We start from the raw sequence: 15100 nt of genomic DNA on the forward strand, positions 1-15100 counted from the left end.
TAGTTTTGGGTGAACATCTGCCACTTCTTTATGAATTATTGAAACCTGTACAAAACTGTAATGTTGTAAGCAGAGCCTAAGCTCAGCAAAATGAGCATCTCCCAAGTCTCAGTGCCTTGCCTTTCTTTGACGTGGTCCTAGAAACAAATCTAGGAAATCACGCAGCCAGAGAAGGCAAAAAAAATTCAAGCACACAGATGTCAAACCACAAGTTGAGGCTGCTCCAGAGGTTCCTTTAGGATTTAAAATCCCTACCAACATAAATGAGATGGAACAAAATGACCTATCATTGTCACCCATTTTGTTGAGAACTAGAGAGGGGGAGTCTGAGGTTAAGCCTGAAAACTGCAAAGAGGAATATTTACCATGCTGACCATGCTTTACCGTCAGCATGGTCAGGCTAAGCAGCTAGTGGTCCCTGAAACAGTCCGAGATGTAATTCTTACCTTGGGCCATTCTGGCTGGCCGCCTAGGGAAACACAAGACTGCTGCTTGCATTCGACAACATTTCCACTGGCCTGGCCTGCACTCAGATGTAGCACAATTCTGCAGGAGTTGCCCTCAGTGTCAGAAGACATCAGTTGAAGGTCCCTCAAGAGCGTCACTCAAACTTCTGCTGGTAATTGGAACTCCTTTTGATCGTCTTGGGATGGACATTGTTGGTCCACTAAAGAAAAGCAAAGCTGAAAATCATTTCATGCTGGTCATCACAGATTATGCCACCAAGTATCCTGAAGTCTTTCTGTTAAAATCTGTAAAGGCAAAATGTGTGGCTTTTCTCTGATACACATCTTTTCCAGGATTGGTTTCCACCACGAAATTCTCACCAATCTAGAAATTTGCTTTATGTCTGGGCTGTGGAAAAAGGTCTACAAATTGCTTGGCATCAGGAGTATGAGTTGAGGACTATTCCATACCATCCCCTAACAGATGGGCTTACTGAACACTTCAATCAGACCCTAAAAGAAATGCTATGTAAGTTTGTGGATGACACCAAATCTTACTGGGCTCAGTGGTTTCCTTACCTGCATTTTGCTTACAGGGAAGTACCTCAAGCTTTCACCAGGTTCTCCCCTTTTGAGCTTCTCTATGGTCATGAGGTGATGGGCCCTCTGACTTTGTTAAAGTAAACATGGGAAGGAGACCAATGACAGGAGGAACTTGCTAATGTTATATCCTGTGTTATCCATATGAGAGATAAACTGCATAAGATGAGTGAGTTAGCCCAGACATGCATAAGGCAGGGGCACAGGAGTTACATAGAGCTTGGTATGATCATACATCCAGAGAGATGAGCTTTGATCCAGGCCAAAAGGTGCTGAAAATGATATCTACAACAGATAGCAAGCTGCTGGCAAAATGTCAGGGTCCTTTTGAAGTACAAAGGAAGTTTTACCAGGTTTCCACTCCAGTAGAGTGCTTCATGTTAACTTACCAAAAGAGTGGGTCCCACGCACAGAGAAAGGGGCAGAGCTGCTGTTAATCCATGGTGTGAAGAAGGATAAAGAGGTGGATCAATATCTAACATTGCTGTCTGCTGCTGACCTGGATTTGAGCCATCTCACAAAAAAACAACAATCTAAAATCTTTAAATAATTCTGACATATTTCAATGCTACACAGGCGTGGTCACGCAACTTATCCGGGATGCATGGGAAGGCAGAGGGGACCTATTCCTTGTGTGGCTGGACTTGACCAACGCTTATGACTCCATAACCCACAAGCTTGTTTCAACTGCCCTAGATCACCACCACGTCCCAGAAAAGTTCAGAGACCTAATTCTTGACTATTACAACCTCATTCTTGACTATTACAACAACTTCAGTTTGACAGTAACATCCGGGGTGGTAACATTGGGATGGCACAAAGTGGAACAGGGGATAATTACCAGATGCACTTCATCAGTCTGCCTTTTTTCCTTTGCAATGAACATGTTGGCACATAAGCTGAGCTGGAATGCAGACGCCCGCTGTCCAGATCAGATCTGTCCGGATATGCCCAGACCCCCCATAGCACCGACTGACCCCCCCACCCCCAAGAGAGACAGCCACCCCTGGCCACTAAAACTACCACCCAGCCTGCCCCAGAACACCCTGGCCACCCGGCCCAGAGCCGACGCCCACCAACCCAGGCCCCATCAGTGGCCACACCCCACCCCCACTAGGAGACTCCAACTGCAGACCCCACACAGCCCCCCCAAAACTGGTTTTCCAATTCACAAGGACAGTTTTCTTTGCGATACGTAAGAAAGTGAGGATCATGTGGAATCCAGATTATGTAGGGTAGAATAATCATTTATGTTAATTAATCTGTGCATGTTAGTAGAGGAATGTCTACCTTTAATAAAGCCTGTTTGGTCAGGATGTATTATTAGAGGGGTTATTTTTTCTATCCTTCTGGCCAGAGCTTTGCTGATTATTTTAGATCTACATTTATGAATGAAATTTGACGATAACTAATGGAAGTGATGCGTCCTTTCCTGGTTTTAATAGTAGAGTAATATTAGCTAAGTTCATATATGAAGATATTTTTTGTTTTTACTTTATTTCTAATATCATATGGTAGAAAGTGGGTGCCAGCACTGTCCAGAATTCTTTGTTTAATTCTGTTGTATAACCATCTGGACCTCAGGCTTTAGTGACAGGAATATATTGGAGAGCTTTATGGAGTTTATCGACTGAAAGAAGTGAATCCAAGGCCATTTTATTTTCATGTTTTAATTTTGGAAGATTGATGTTACTAAGAAATTGATCAATATTCTCATCTGTTGTATTTAGTTGTGATTTATAGAGTGGTGAACTGAAGAGAAGAAAGTGTATTCTCTTAGTGTGGGATGGTGAAAGCGCCAAGCATCAGAAAGACCAAAAAGAAAAAGTTCTTCAAGATAAAATTGTGAAGACTTTGAAGATCCCACAATCTACTATGTATAATATCATCAAAAGGCTCAGAAAATCGGGATGAATCTCCATGGGGCAAGGCCAAACAACAAAACTGGGTTTTGTTTTAAGTCAGTGGTTTTCAGCCTTTTTTCTTGGGGACCCACTTCATGCATATAAAATGCTATGGACCCCCTGCTCCATCCTGTGCTGGAACCATGCTTGGTTTTAGGCTTTCAAAAATGAGATTCTCACCATATATAATGTATTCTGGTTGAGTCCTGTCCTTTGATAAAGCTAAAGTTAAATGAACAACCTACAGCCTTACTTTTGTCCTCAAAATAGGGACAATTTGTGGCCATTAATCACAATAGCTCTAATGTTTGGGGGACCTCATTGGGGGGGTCCCGGACCCCAGGTTGGAAACCACTGTTCTAAGTAATCTAAAGCATCCGTCCACTTTAAAAGATTCAGATGTCACAGATTAAGCAAATGGATAAAGGCGCTCATTGGGAAAACATCCATATAAACATGCCTCATCTTAATACATCTGTACTGAAAATCATGCAATAGTTGAGTTAGACAGAGGATGATGCTTTCAGCAATAAAATTTATAAAACAATCCATTATGAGGGAATCTGTCAAACCACATTATTGAACACATCTCTTATCTGGCAGATGTCAGAAAATTAAGAATAAATGGAAAGTTTAGACCTAACATGATCTAAAACTGAAAGAAAACCTCCAGAGAAATGAAAGAATAATGTACAGAATATGTTCCCATTCTTAACGGTAAGTAAAAATAGATTCTGAAGGACAATCTGTTGGCATCCACTAAACATCTAACATGAGATGGGACCTCTGCAACCTTCCTTTAAATAGCCCTGCAGGCTGTGTCCGCACAACAGCGGCGCTGGTTCATTGACATAGTAACCTGCATTACCAGCCCCATTGCAATGCGGTGGCGCTCCACACATCCTTCCCCGGTCTAGTGTTGGCTGTTCGGGGATAAAGCTATTCAGTCATGTGATTCCTTTTTTTCTTTTTTTTAACCCCTCTCTCTTCCTTCGAAGTTGAAAGGCAGGAGTAGAGCGGTGGAGGGGCCCAGCAGCTTGCCCTCCTACTTGCCGTTGATGCAACGTTTTCGCCCCTTCTCAGCCATATTAGTGTTTGTTTCCCGCTCGCTGTGATATTCAGATTATTATTATTATTATTTTTCGTCTTCGCGATGGCGGGGGCTATTATTGAAAACATGAGCACTAAAAAGTTGGTGATAGTGGGAGTTACTCTGCTTCTGTTCCAGGCGTTTGCCTTCATGGTCGGCGGTTTAATTGGTAAGTTTTTTTTCCTCCTTCATCCTTCACTTTTATCTCCTGTTTTCTAAGCTAACACTCGGCTGCGCACGCGCGTGCCTGTTGAAATGTCGGTAAACTAAAAAGCAGAAATGAGGGAAAAGTTTTAAATAGTGTCGCTGGTCATCTATCTCAGGGAGTGGGTAATGTTTTTCCAGACGTGACAGGCGACGGACGGTAACTTTTAGCTGTATCTTTTTAAATTTTATTGATTTTGATCAACCGAAGCTCGCTCGAGCCACTGACGAACAGCAGTTAAATCACTGCTTCGATCAAGGTGTTCGTGCTGCCTTCATGGCACAGCCACTGACTTTAATTCTTTGCTTAATCTATCACAACACATCCCACTTTTAGGGTTATTTTCCTTATTTTTTGTCGACACCAGCGCTCTTGACTACACCCAACCTTTTCTGAATGTTTTTCTCACTTCTTTGAACGCAAGTGCCCCCCTCCCCCTTCTTCTCCCATATATAATGTCTGTCTGCCGTGCGGGGCCCCAGGCAGCATCTCTACCTCCCCCCCCCCCCGCCCGCCCGCGTGTCTGTCCTTTTCCACGAATCCCTATCTCCTGGCAGGCTGAGCATTCATGTTTCTTCCTCTTCCCCTAGTTTCAGTTGCACAGACAGCGGTGCACAAAAACACACACAGCTATCAAAGTTGCATTTTGCCTTGAGGTCTGAATAGAAGTTGCTGTCAAGTTTCTTCAAATCCACCCACTCTTTCTCTCTTTTACACAGAGTACTCTAACAGAGGTTGAGCTCTTTGTGAAAGATGCCTATCTTTCTATTGGGTTGAATCTGGAAACATCTAGCAGCCAGTCTCTTGTGTCCCTGCAGTCCCCCACACCCACTACACTGCTGATAAATTAGCTTGTTTGGCTCTTTTCCTGGCTGAGATGGTTTTAATGAAGCCAGATTCCTTTGTGTTTGCTCGGTGGCCGGGGGCTGCAGGGGTAATTGAGAAGAAAGGGGGTTTTCTCCCCTTGTTTCCCCACAAACCCGGGGACACGGCATGGGGTCAGCCGGCTGAGGGGACGGTCATTATTCTGATCATGCTGGAGGAGCCGGTGTGCTGCTGGACTCACTTGATAACTGAACTCCCAATAGGTTTCAGATAATTTGGTTTAATTCTTTTTGATGTTGCTTGTAAGGAGCTATGGTAGGGACATACGTTTTGTAACTTGTATCTCCATATTTGTAGGTGTAATTACAAGTACAGGTACAAATCAAATCTACAAGTGTGAATTAATTCAACAAGTCAGAAAATGCAAGTAAATTTTATAAGTTAGAAAATACAAATACCTTAAAATACGAGTACATTTTACAATAATAAAAATAAGTAAATTTTGCAAGTGCAAATCATTTGTTTAATATGCTTGTAAACTGACCTGATCCATTTATTCATTCTATCTACTATGAATGAACAGATATGATTAGACATGTAGTTGATGGATAATCCTGCACAGGCACAAACATTCTACTGCTACTGGTTGGAAATCTAAAATGGTGAAATGGCTACTTAAGTTTTCAGATCCAGCTCATGACAAATATGTGTGTATTTAAAGGCCTTCATGTTTACCCCCAGGAGTCTGTATTTTACTTCAAGTACTCTGGAAAGCTTTTACAGCTCATGTCGTCTTACCGAACACGTCCTCTAACAGTTTGACACATTGAGGAGAGGAGGATTTCACTTGTAAATTTCAGATTAGCTTTGGCTGCACAGAGACTCAAATACAGTCTTCCTGTTCTGACAGTTGTTTTGACTGTATGAATATGTTCACTGTCTTGTTGACATAAAACACAATAAGTACTTTAGAACAAAGCTTTTAGCAGAACAAACTTGCTATATGTAGTTCACTAAAGCTTGCAGTATGATGGAGTTTTTTTTTTTGCTTGCTAGTTGCATGTCAGTTTTCACTCCTTCAGATTGTTTGTCCTAGTTCTGCTGGTTTGCATAATTCCCAGGTGCTTTTGTGTTCTGTTATACAGTATACTGACTGCCTGTAGATTTGGAAAGCATCCTGTTTCTCTCTCTCTCTCTCTCTCTCTCTCTCTCTCTCTCTCTCTCTCTCTCTCTCTCTCTCTCTCTCTCTCTCTCTCTCTCTCTCTCTCTCTGTCTGTCTGTCTATGTGTATATGGATGTGTGTGTATATATATATATATATATATATGTGTGTGTGTGTGTGTGTGTGTATATGTGGACAAAAGTGTTGGTACCCTTTGGTTAATGAAAGAAAAACCCACAATGGTTACAGAAATAATTTGAATCTGACAGAAGTATCTATCTTACTTTACCATAGACTGAATATGACAGTTGTTTTCACTATGGAGTATCTTGACTGAACTCTCTCTCGTTTCTTGCGGAGTGATCTCTCTCGTGTCATATGTGACAGCAGCATGTTGCAGGACGAGGCCGTGGTGAAGCACTTCGTGCAAGCCGGTATGCTGCATTTGTTTTACAGGGCTGCCAACTCTCACGTTTTGGCTGTGAGACTTACGCAATTGAGTGGCTTCTCATACGCTAAACCTTCGATTTCTCTGAAATACACATCAAGAGCAATGCTGGCTAATGGAGGGGTTTGGAAGGATTCCCAGTGGGCTGCATTACTTTTGAGCCGGTGTCCCGGCGTATGTGGAAAAACGTGCAGCATCGTGTCGCAGCAGCGCAGTTCTCTCATTGCTCATAGATCAGTCTGACACTCGGCGATGAGGGAGATATTTCAGCTTCACAAACAGCAACGATGCACAGTATTTTTTTTTCTACTTTTTTTAATACGATGCTACTAACTGGCGGTTTAGCTGGTTTTCCCTGTCTGAGCCCCATGTTTAATATTTTTTCAATATATTTTTTAAGGGAAATTTTGTTACTTTATTATCTATCATACTTTTTGTTTTTGGTTGTGTTTGGTTTTCATTCATTGTTAATGAGACTGAGAGTCCATTCTATTTATTGTTTTTGTTTTGTTATTTAAAATTTCTTCCAAGTCCAGTGTAAAATGTTCTTAAGAAATGAAAGATTATTGATCTTTGAAAGGGTATAATATGGTTGAAAATAGTCTCAAAATGACAACATTATCACTTATCGCAATAATTTCTGAGAAAATTAATCGCACAGCAAAATTTGTTATCGTGGCAGGCCTACGAACAAATAAACTATCTGGTGTGGCATCTTTGTTGTAAAAAAGTAAAGATAATCTCATGCCTTTTGGTCCAGACACTCGAACTCTGTCACAGACGTCATTTCAGATAATTAACAGGAGCGAACTCTGACAGATTTCTATCCATTTTGACTTAATGATCTGACAGAATTTAAAAAGATTTGAACCACTGTTATATAATGTCACTAAACATAAACTTACTGAACTCTACATGAAAGGTTTTGTCCTGAGGCCACTCCTCAACTGTGAGGCCTTTCATGTTGTTCACATCAGCTTTCACAACAGGAGACCAGTGTTTCTCTGTTCTCATGGTAATGGTGGATCTTTCCCCAGGTGTTAGCCAGATCCTGTGAGTCATGACTACCAATGCCAGAGTCATGAATCTTAATGCATAAACAGTGTAGTTGGTGCCTGAGAGTTTTCGTCAATCCCCACCCCCACATAAAGTCAGAGAAACTCTGCCAGTCTTTGTTTAAATGGTGCTAAAAGTAATTCCCTGAGTGTTTGGACTGATTTGACTTAAACCCAGCCTGGTGACTGCTCCTAAAATCACCCCATGCACAGTTTTATTTACTCTCTCAAGTGTTATTTTTTGGATTTTATTAAATGTTTTTGTGTGGTTTATTAGTTTAAAGGTTAAGGTGTCTTGCCGGGAACTTGAAACTGTTTGCTGAAGTATTTCAGTAACAAGTCTAAACATCCCTCCTGTAACATCTTTGTGTTTGTCTTACCAGCTCCAAGTCCGACCACGGCAGTCCACTACTTGGCCACAAAGTGCGTGGACACAGTCAAGAACAGGCAAGAAACAAAATGGTTCATGCCTTGGGGTCCTAACCAGTGTGACAAGATCCGGACCTTTGATGAGGCCATGGCCAAGAGGATTGAGGCCAACAACATTGTGTTTGCTGTCCACATTCCTCTGCCCAACAAGGAGATGAGCCCGTGGTTCCAGTTCATGCTGGTCATCCTGCAGTTTGATATTGCCTTTAAGATCCGCAACCAGATCGGTGAGAAACCAGATCCGTATTCTGAGTTTTAACACTGTTCATGTTTCTCCTCTAGGATGTGTTTTTTTATAAGGTTTCGTGAGTGATGATGATCATGTTAGATGGAAGGATCTGTTCTGTTTCTGAAATAGTCCTTTGTTGGTTTTTTTCCTAACTGTGTCAAAACTTTTCTCTTTGGTATTTCTTAGTTTCACAATGTGATGGAAAATATTTGCTAAAGTTGATTGTGATCAGAGCTATGAAATATTCACATCCATTGTTGGGTTTAATCATTGACATCAGAAGTTGAATGGGAGATTTGTTTTAGGTCTTATCTGACCTGCCCTGCTCAGGCATTGTCTCAGGCTCCTATTTCTGTCTTCCTTGGTGAATGCTTGGGGATTTTGTTTAATAGAAAAATTGTTCAAAATTATGATTTAGATTTTTAATGGAAATGTTTTTAATTTAATTTAATTTACATATTTAATTTTGAATGTATATATTTCTATCTTTAAATTGAATGTTTATTCATTCATGACCGGTTATTCCATTACGGGTCGCGGGTGAGCTGGAGTCTATCCCAGCATTTTAACAGGTGAGAGGCAGGTACACCCTGGACAGGACACCAGTGTGTCGCAGGGCCAACACAGATAGACAAACAACCATTCACACGCACACTCTCTCCTAGGGAGAATTTAGAGTGACCAATTAACCTATCACGTATGTCTTTGGACGGTGGGAGGAAGCTGGAGTACCCGGAGAGAACCCAGAAAGGTCACCGCCCCCCAGGTTTGAACCTCCCCCCAGCCGAGGCTCGAACCAGCGACCTTCTTGCTGTGAGGCTGCAGTGCTAACCACCACATCACCGTGCAGCCCATGAAATGTTTAATTTTAAATTTTAAGTACAATTTTTTTTTAACCAAAATGTTTGTATTTGACTTAAGTATGAATTTAAATTGAAATAATTTTTCAAAATAAAAAAATGTTTTTTTTTTTTAAGAAAATTATTTATTTATGCAGTTTTTAATACATATTTTAATTCCATTCCATTTCCCCCCCCTTTTTTTCCTTTTCTATTCTTTTCTTTACTTTGTAAAGATCCTGAATGTAAAGAAGCAAAGCAGGGATCCTGGTGGTTTTCTCAAAAAAACAAAACAGATGTAGAGAATTTGTTTCTGTAGAGCTGGGCGGCTTCGTCACCAGCATCATTTACTTGCTTACATTCTTGGCCTCAGTGAAAATGTCTTCTGAGCCTCTGAGTTGTTTACTTGCTGGCTGGTTGGTTGGCTGACTGACAAACAAATCAGCGATTCAGCCTCGCCACAGACATCTTCTTGCCAGATGCTACAGACTCATTTTTATATCTTTTTGATCTCCATGAGGTGGTTGGATGGGGAAGGACATAAGCTCTCTATTTGATCAGAAACAACACAAATATTCCTACTGAGAAATATTAGTTTTTAATAAAATGGACACTTGTTTTTTCAGCAGATTAAAAAACAAACAAACAAAAACACAGGGATAGTTACCACCACATTGCAGGTTTCTTTTTTTTTATTTCATTTTTATTTTTATTGCATATTTTTCTTTTCATGACAGATCAAATGTTTTCAGTTTCTGACAGGTGAAAGTGGGTTTCACGCCAGGACTCTGACAGACATGCCTTGTAGAAATTGGTTTGTTTAAATAAGCAAAAATATCCAATGTGTTCCTTGACAGAGACATCTGGATGGCAGCAGACCCAAAGCTGGTGCCTGGTGTTAACTATTAATGCACACTGACAGATGTGGATTTTACCCATGCCATGTGGACTAATGTAACACCTATGCAGTCATGGATGCTGGTCTTTAAGAAGTGTTTGGATAACTCCTACGCTAGACCTGTGTCCATCACTTTGGTCCAAACTGGGCCAAAATGTCCATTTGGGAGACCTTGCCTGAACTGTTTGTCCTAAAACCTCTAATTTTGTTCTGGTTTACTTTATCAGAGTTGACCTTTACAGAGATAATGTTCACATGTTATTCTATGATCTGATAAAGGCTTAGAGCTACAGCTCCCTGTTTGCCTTAAACTTTTTTTTATTTGCGCTATGTGCTACCTTCATTTTTTACCAGTAACATAAATTGATATTTCGGGTGCATTCAGACTAGGTTAATCCGCAGGACTCTGTACGATTGGGAGCTTCAACATTCTTTCGAACCGACTTTACGTTCAAGCTGCACTACCCGAACAAATCAGACTTTTTACATAATGTGTTCCATCAAGAATTACTGGAGGGAGGAAAAGCTGAGACAAACAGGGAAGAAGAATAATTCTGGCACATCTATTGAATAATGCAGGACAACTTCTGTTTCCACAACATCAGAGTCAAACATGGAGCTGCATCAGATCCTAGCAGTCTTGAGTTAATCATACTTCTATCAGAACTTCTTTTAAGTCCAACTGCGAGACATTTCTACTGTCCTAAACCGGCTATCGTACCACATGCGCTTTTGTTTTGGTTGTTTACCCACAATGCCGTGCATTAAATACACAATGCTCTTTGCTTTGTAGTCTGCTTTCTATATTTGGTCCACTTAAAATGGACCAAGACTTGCATTTGTGTGTGGACTGACCCCCAATTTACACCGTGTGCGACGCGATGGCTGTGGCCTCTGGAGATATTCATGGCTGTTTTAGTCACACTGGGCACGCCGCAGTGTGTGTCAGAAGCGTCCCAGAAGTGCCTTGCTCTCCACTGAACATGCGTGATGAGTCAATTTTTTGACGAAGGATGTGTCAAAACTCAGCAGTTCAGATTGGCGCAGGCAGGTAATCAGTCATAGGAGCCGTGTAAAAGCTTCCGGTAATTGTGAAAATACAAGCCCCTGTGCAGATTTATGTTCGCTGAGCCATGTAAACATTACGTCATTCAGGGTGTCTCAGTGTTTCTTTTTCATCATGGACGACGAGACATTTATCCTGGAAGTGGAAAATCACAAGATACTCTCATTCTCCTGTGATTTTGTGATCTTGTGGATCCAGCTATGGTTGTTACCCAAATGGTGCTTTAGCATCTGTCAAACAAAGCTAAGAGAGTTTACACACACAGTTGTTTGTCCGTTCAGAGACAACATTTTAGTAAAGCAATTATATACAAATAGAAACGCAGTTTTTCAAAAATAAATAGATGAGTAAATAAATGACAGTGAATGACACACACAAAAAAATATATGTATATATATATATATATATGATATAACTTTTTTGTGTGTGTCATTCACTGTCATTTGTGTCATTGATTTTATTACTGCACTTTTAATTACTATACTGGCATCAAGTTTTTTTTGACCAGGCCACTGGGTTCCATCACAGGGGAATTCTGTCCTGCAGCTTTATGACAAATGAACACAAAGGCTTTCCTTCCTCAGCTACCCTATCTGTCTAACAATGTCTGTCTCAGACAAGAGTGTCGCCCTTATTAACCACTCCACCCAGGCACCAAGCACTCCTTGGCCGGTGTCCAGTAATAACACAGCTGTTGAGAAGGCTTAGTTACCGTGGCAATGGTCGCTGGATTGGACTGGAATGTTTGCATGAAGTGAGCTGACATTTGAGGGCGTTGGGCTGGACCAATGGCAGGGTGGAGGACATTACAGAGAAAGTCAGCTCTCATCTGGTTCCCTCTTTCCTTCTCTCTCTCACTTTCTCTTTTTTTCCCTGTCTTACAGCACAGGCCACCGGGTTTCTTTCTCTTCATTCCTGCTTGTTTCGTAACAGAACAAGAGGCACTCTTGAGGGCTAGAAAAGAGAGCCCTTGGCTTTGTAATGTGATCTAAAGATGCAACTTTGAAAGCTTGGCTTTGGATCTTTTAGTTGGACTTCCTGGATTGGGAAGATGAAGGCCAGTTTAAACTCTTGTTGAGGCTCAAATGAAGTAGGAAGTTAATTGTTACATGCTGGGAATTATTTTTATCGATTGTCTGACCGGATCTTCTTGATGACTAGAGCCTTGTATAAATGCCATTTTTAGAAGATAACCTGAATGATTCTTATGGGAAATGTCAACATTGAAGAGTTGATATATTAACTGCACTTCTGGCATCTGACACATAAGCGGTTATAGTGAAGATGAATGGTTCCCTTTCTGATATTAATGTGGAACTTCAGTACTGGTCTTCTAATGAATATACCATGGCTGGGCAGGACTTAATCCCATGTTGTCACTATGATAACAGACAGGTTGATGCATCAAAATTCTCAGCTCAACAGCTGTGTAGCCATAAGAATACCACTTATTAATGAGGATAATCAGGAAAAAAAAGACTTCGATTTGCTGGGGAGCATAATGATTGGACCCTGGAACAATGGAAGAAGGTCATGTGGTCTAGTGAGTCCAGATTTACCCCAAAATTCAATTTTTCAACATCTACATGCTACCACTAGCTTAGGGTAAAAAAAAATCACACAGGCTTGGATTCAAAGTCAGTCCTTGAGGAATGCACCTGAATCTGAGTATTGGATCGACATGGTTGTGCAGAACTTAACAAGCTGTTAATGAGAGTCATGTAATTTGAATCAGGTGTGTTAAAGCAGGGAAACTTCTAAAACCTGCAGGCTGCTGCCCTTGAGGACCAGAGCTGGACACCCTTGAACTAGATGATTACCATGATTATGCTAACAACACTCAGCTCTATATTACTTTCTCACCAGTAGACTCTAGTTCCAGACAAAGCCTTACTGAGTGTCTATATAAATGTGTCAAATCACTACTTGGATGTTCCACAATTTTCAAATCATTGTGTTTGGAACCAAATGCGAGTGTAAAAATGTGTTAATCCAGAAATTTCCATCCAGTGTTGCATTAATTTTTTGCCAAGATCTTGTATTGATGGTGGGAGCGTCTGACCATTGCGCAAAGCCTTGTTGAACACATCTCAAATACTTTAAATGGGGTTCAGGTCTGGACTCTGTGGTGACTATCCATTTGTGAAAAGGATCAGTCCTGCTTTCTGAACCACTTTTTCACAATTTAAGCCCCATAAATCTAGGCATTGTCACCTTGGAATCAGGGGTGGGACTTTATAATTGGTTATGGTTTATAATTACAGTTAATTAATTGCAAAAAAAAAAAAAAAAAAGACATTAAAGAATTAATGCATTAAATCGCAGTTTGCATTTCAAACTAGGTCTGGGCAATATATCGAGATTTTCAAATATATTGAGACTTAATCAGACACAAAATAGAGGAAGGGAATATCATTTATATCGAGATAGCTTGTTTTGAGTTAGAAACATCTTTTATTTTGCATTTTGCACAGCTGTATTTTTGTTATGGTCATTGAAAAGCATTTTTCATTTATTTTGTTTTAGGAGCATTTAATTTAATGTCAAGCTACTTTTAATTTCAGTCAACTGTTTTAATGCACATGTGCTGCCAATCCTTAATAAAAGTGTATTTAGCACTGAAGGCTGTAAATTAGAACTGTCTCTTTGGTTACTTGACAAAGAAAAATAAATCAAACTATATATCGTATATTGTGATTCAGGTAAAAAATATCGAGATATAAGATTTGGTTCATATCGCCCAGCCCTATTTTAAACAATGTGGAACATTTGTCAGTGCACAGTTTCCAGTACACCGATTAAATAGAGACACACACCCGAGCTCGGCTTAAACAGTTTGTCAGTCTAACTACTTTGCTGCTATATTTAGAGGTTTTCAGACCCATCTAGTGACTCTATTTCAAAGAAGCGATTAGCGACAAATCTCACAACTTTTTCTGGTTTTATTGGAGACTTTTGGAAACTGACGTGAAAGCACGTTTACTTCTTAATGAGCTGCGCTTCCTTCCCTCCCCCGTTCATTATGGCTGTGTCCGAATGTCCACCACAGCACACTGCATAGTGATGCATTCTTTTGGCGATTCGGACACAAAGCTGCCTATTTTTTTCTTGCTGCAAACCACGTGACTACCAGCCATCACCATGGCAACCACAGTGCGTGTCAAGATGTCATTCCAAATCAAATCCAAAGTTGTGTGTAAATATTTTTATTCCTTATATTGCATTTCATTCTTTGTTGCATATCTATTCAATAAAAAATGCTTTTTTGCCTCCTTGCGCCATGTTGAACTAATGCCCGCAATGCATTGGGGTCTATATTGACCTGTCTAGTGACCATCGATGCTCACTACTTTTCAAGATGCATTGTAGGTAATTTTGAGTGTCCTACTGTTTTTTTCTCTGGACATTTTTTTTTTATGTATGAAATGTGCTAAATATATTGTCCCTGTCTTGCTTTATCAAGTTTCATATTAACGTTGGAGTGGTCATTCTTTGTTTTCTATCCCAGAGGATGGAGCCATGGTCATCATTGATGTTGGGCTGGCCTACAGAGACGACACAGTCAGTGAGTGGACAGAAATGGCTCATTCCTTCGAACAGAGGAAGCTCAACTGCAACTTTACCACCGCTAAGGTAGAAAAGATGTTGAGATTTACTGTAACTCATCTTTAAACAAGGGCAGATGCTTTATTGACCAGGAATAGAAGCACAAATCATGTCAAGCCTGAACCTGCCCCAGTTTCATAGCATAAATAACACAGTGCAATCTCTTGGTTGGCATCTAATTACTGGAGTTTGTGTTCCACACTGTAACAGAATGTTGAAAATGTGAAACAAGAGAAATAGAATAGAATTTAAAGCATAATTATGGCATAACTCCAAAAAATCTATCCTTAAAACTAAT

At 40.5% G+C, this 15100-nt stretch overlaps 1 protein-coding gene across 1 annotated transcript in view; it reads left to right on the forward strand.

The window, feature by feature from the left end:
- Nucleotides 1-3922: 3922 nt before the first annotated feature.
- Nucleotides 3923-15100, forward strand: part of wls (Wnt ligand secretion mediator) — a 37200-nt gene continuing 26022 nt past the window's right edge. Inside the window, exons 1-3 of the mRNA XM_041991790.1 lie at nt 3923-4209; nt 8119-8391; nt 14705-14829. Coding sequence (XP_041847724.1) covers nt 4104-4209; nt 8119-8391; nt 14705-14829 — 504 coding nt within the window. The 5' untranslated portion in view covers nt 3923-4103. The remainder of the gene's footprint in view (nt 4210-8118; nt 8392-14704; nt 14830-15100) is intronic.

The sequence above is a fragment of the Melanotaenia boesemani genome, chromosome 8 (assembly GCF_017639745.1).
Source record: "Melanotaenia boesemani isolate fMelBoe1 chromosome 8, fMelBoe1.pri, whole genome shotgun sequence".
In the NCBI taxonomy this organism is placed as follows: Eukaryota; Metazoa; Chordata; class Actinopteri; order Atheriniformes; family Melanotaeniidae; genus Melanotaenia; species Melanotaenia boesemani.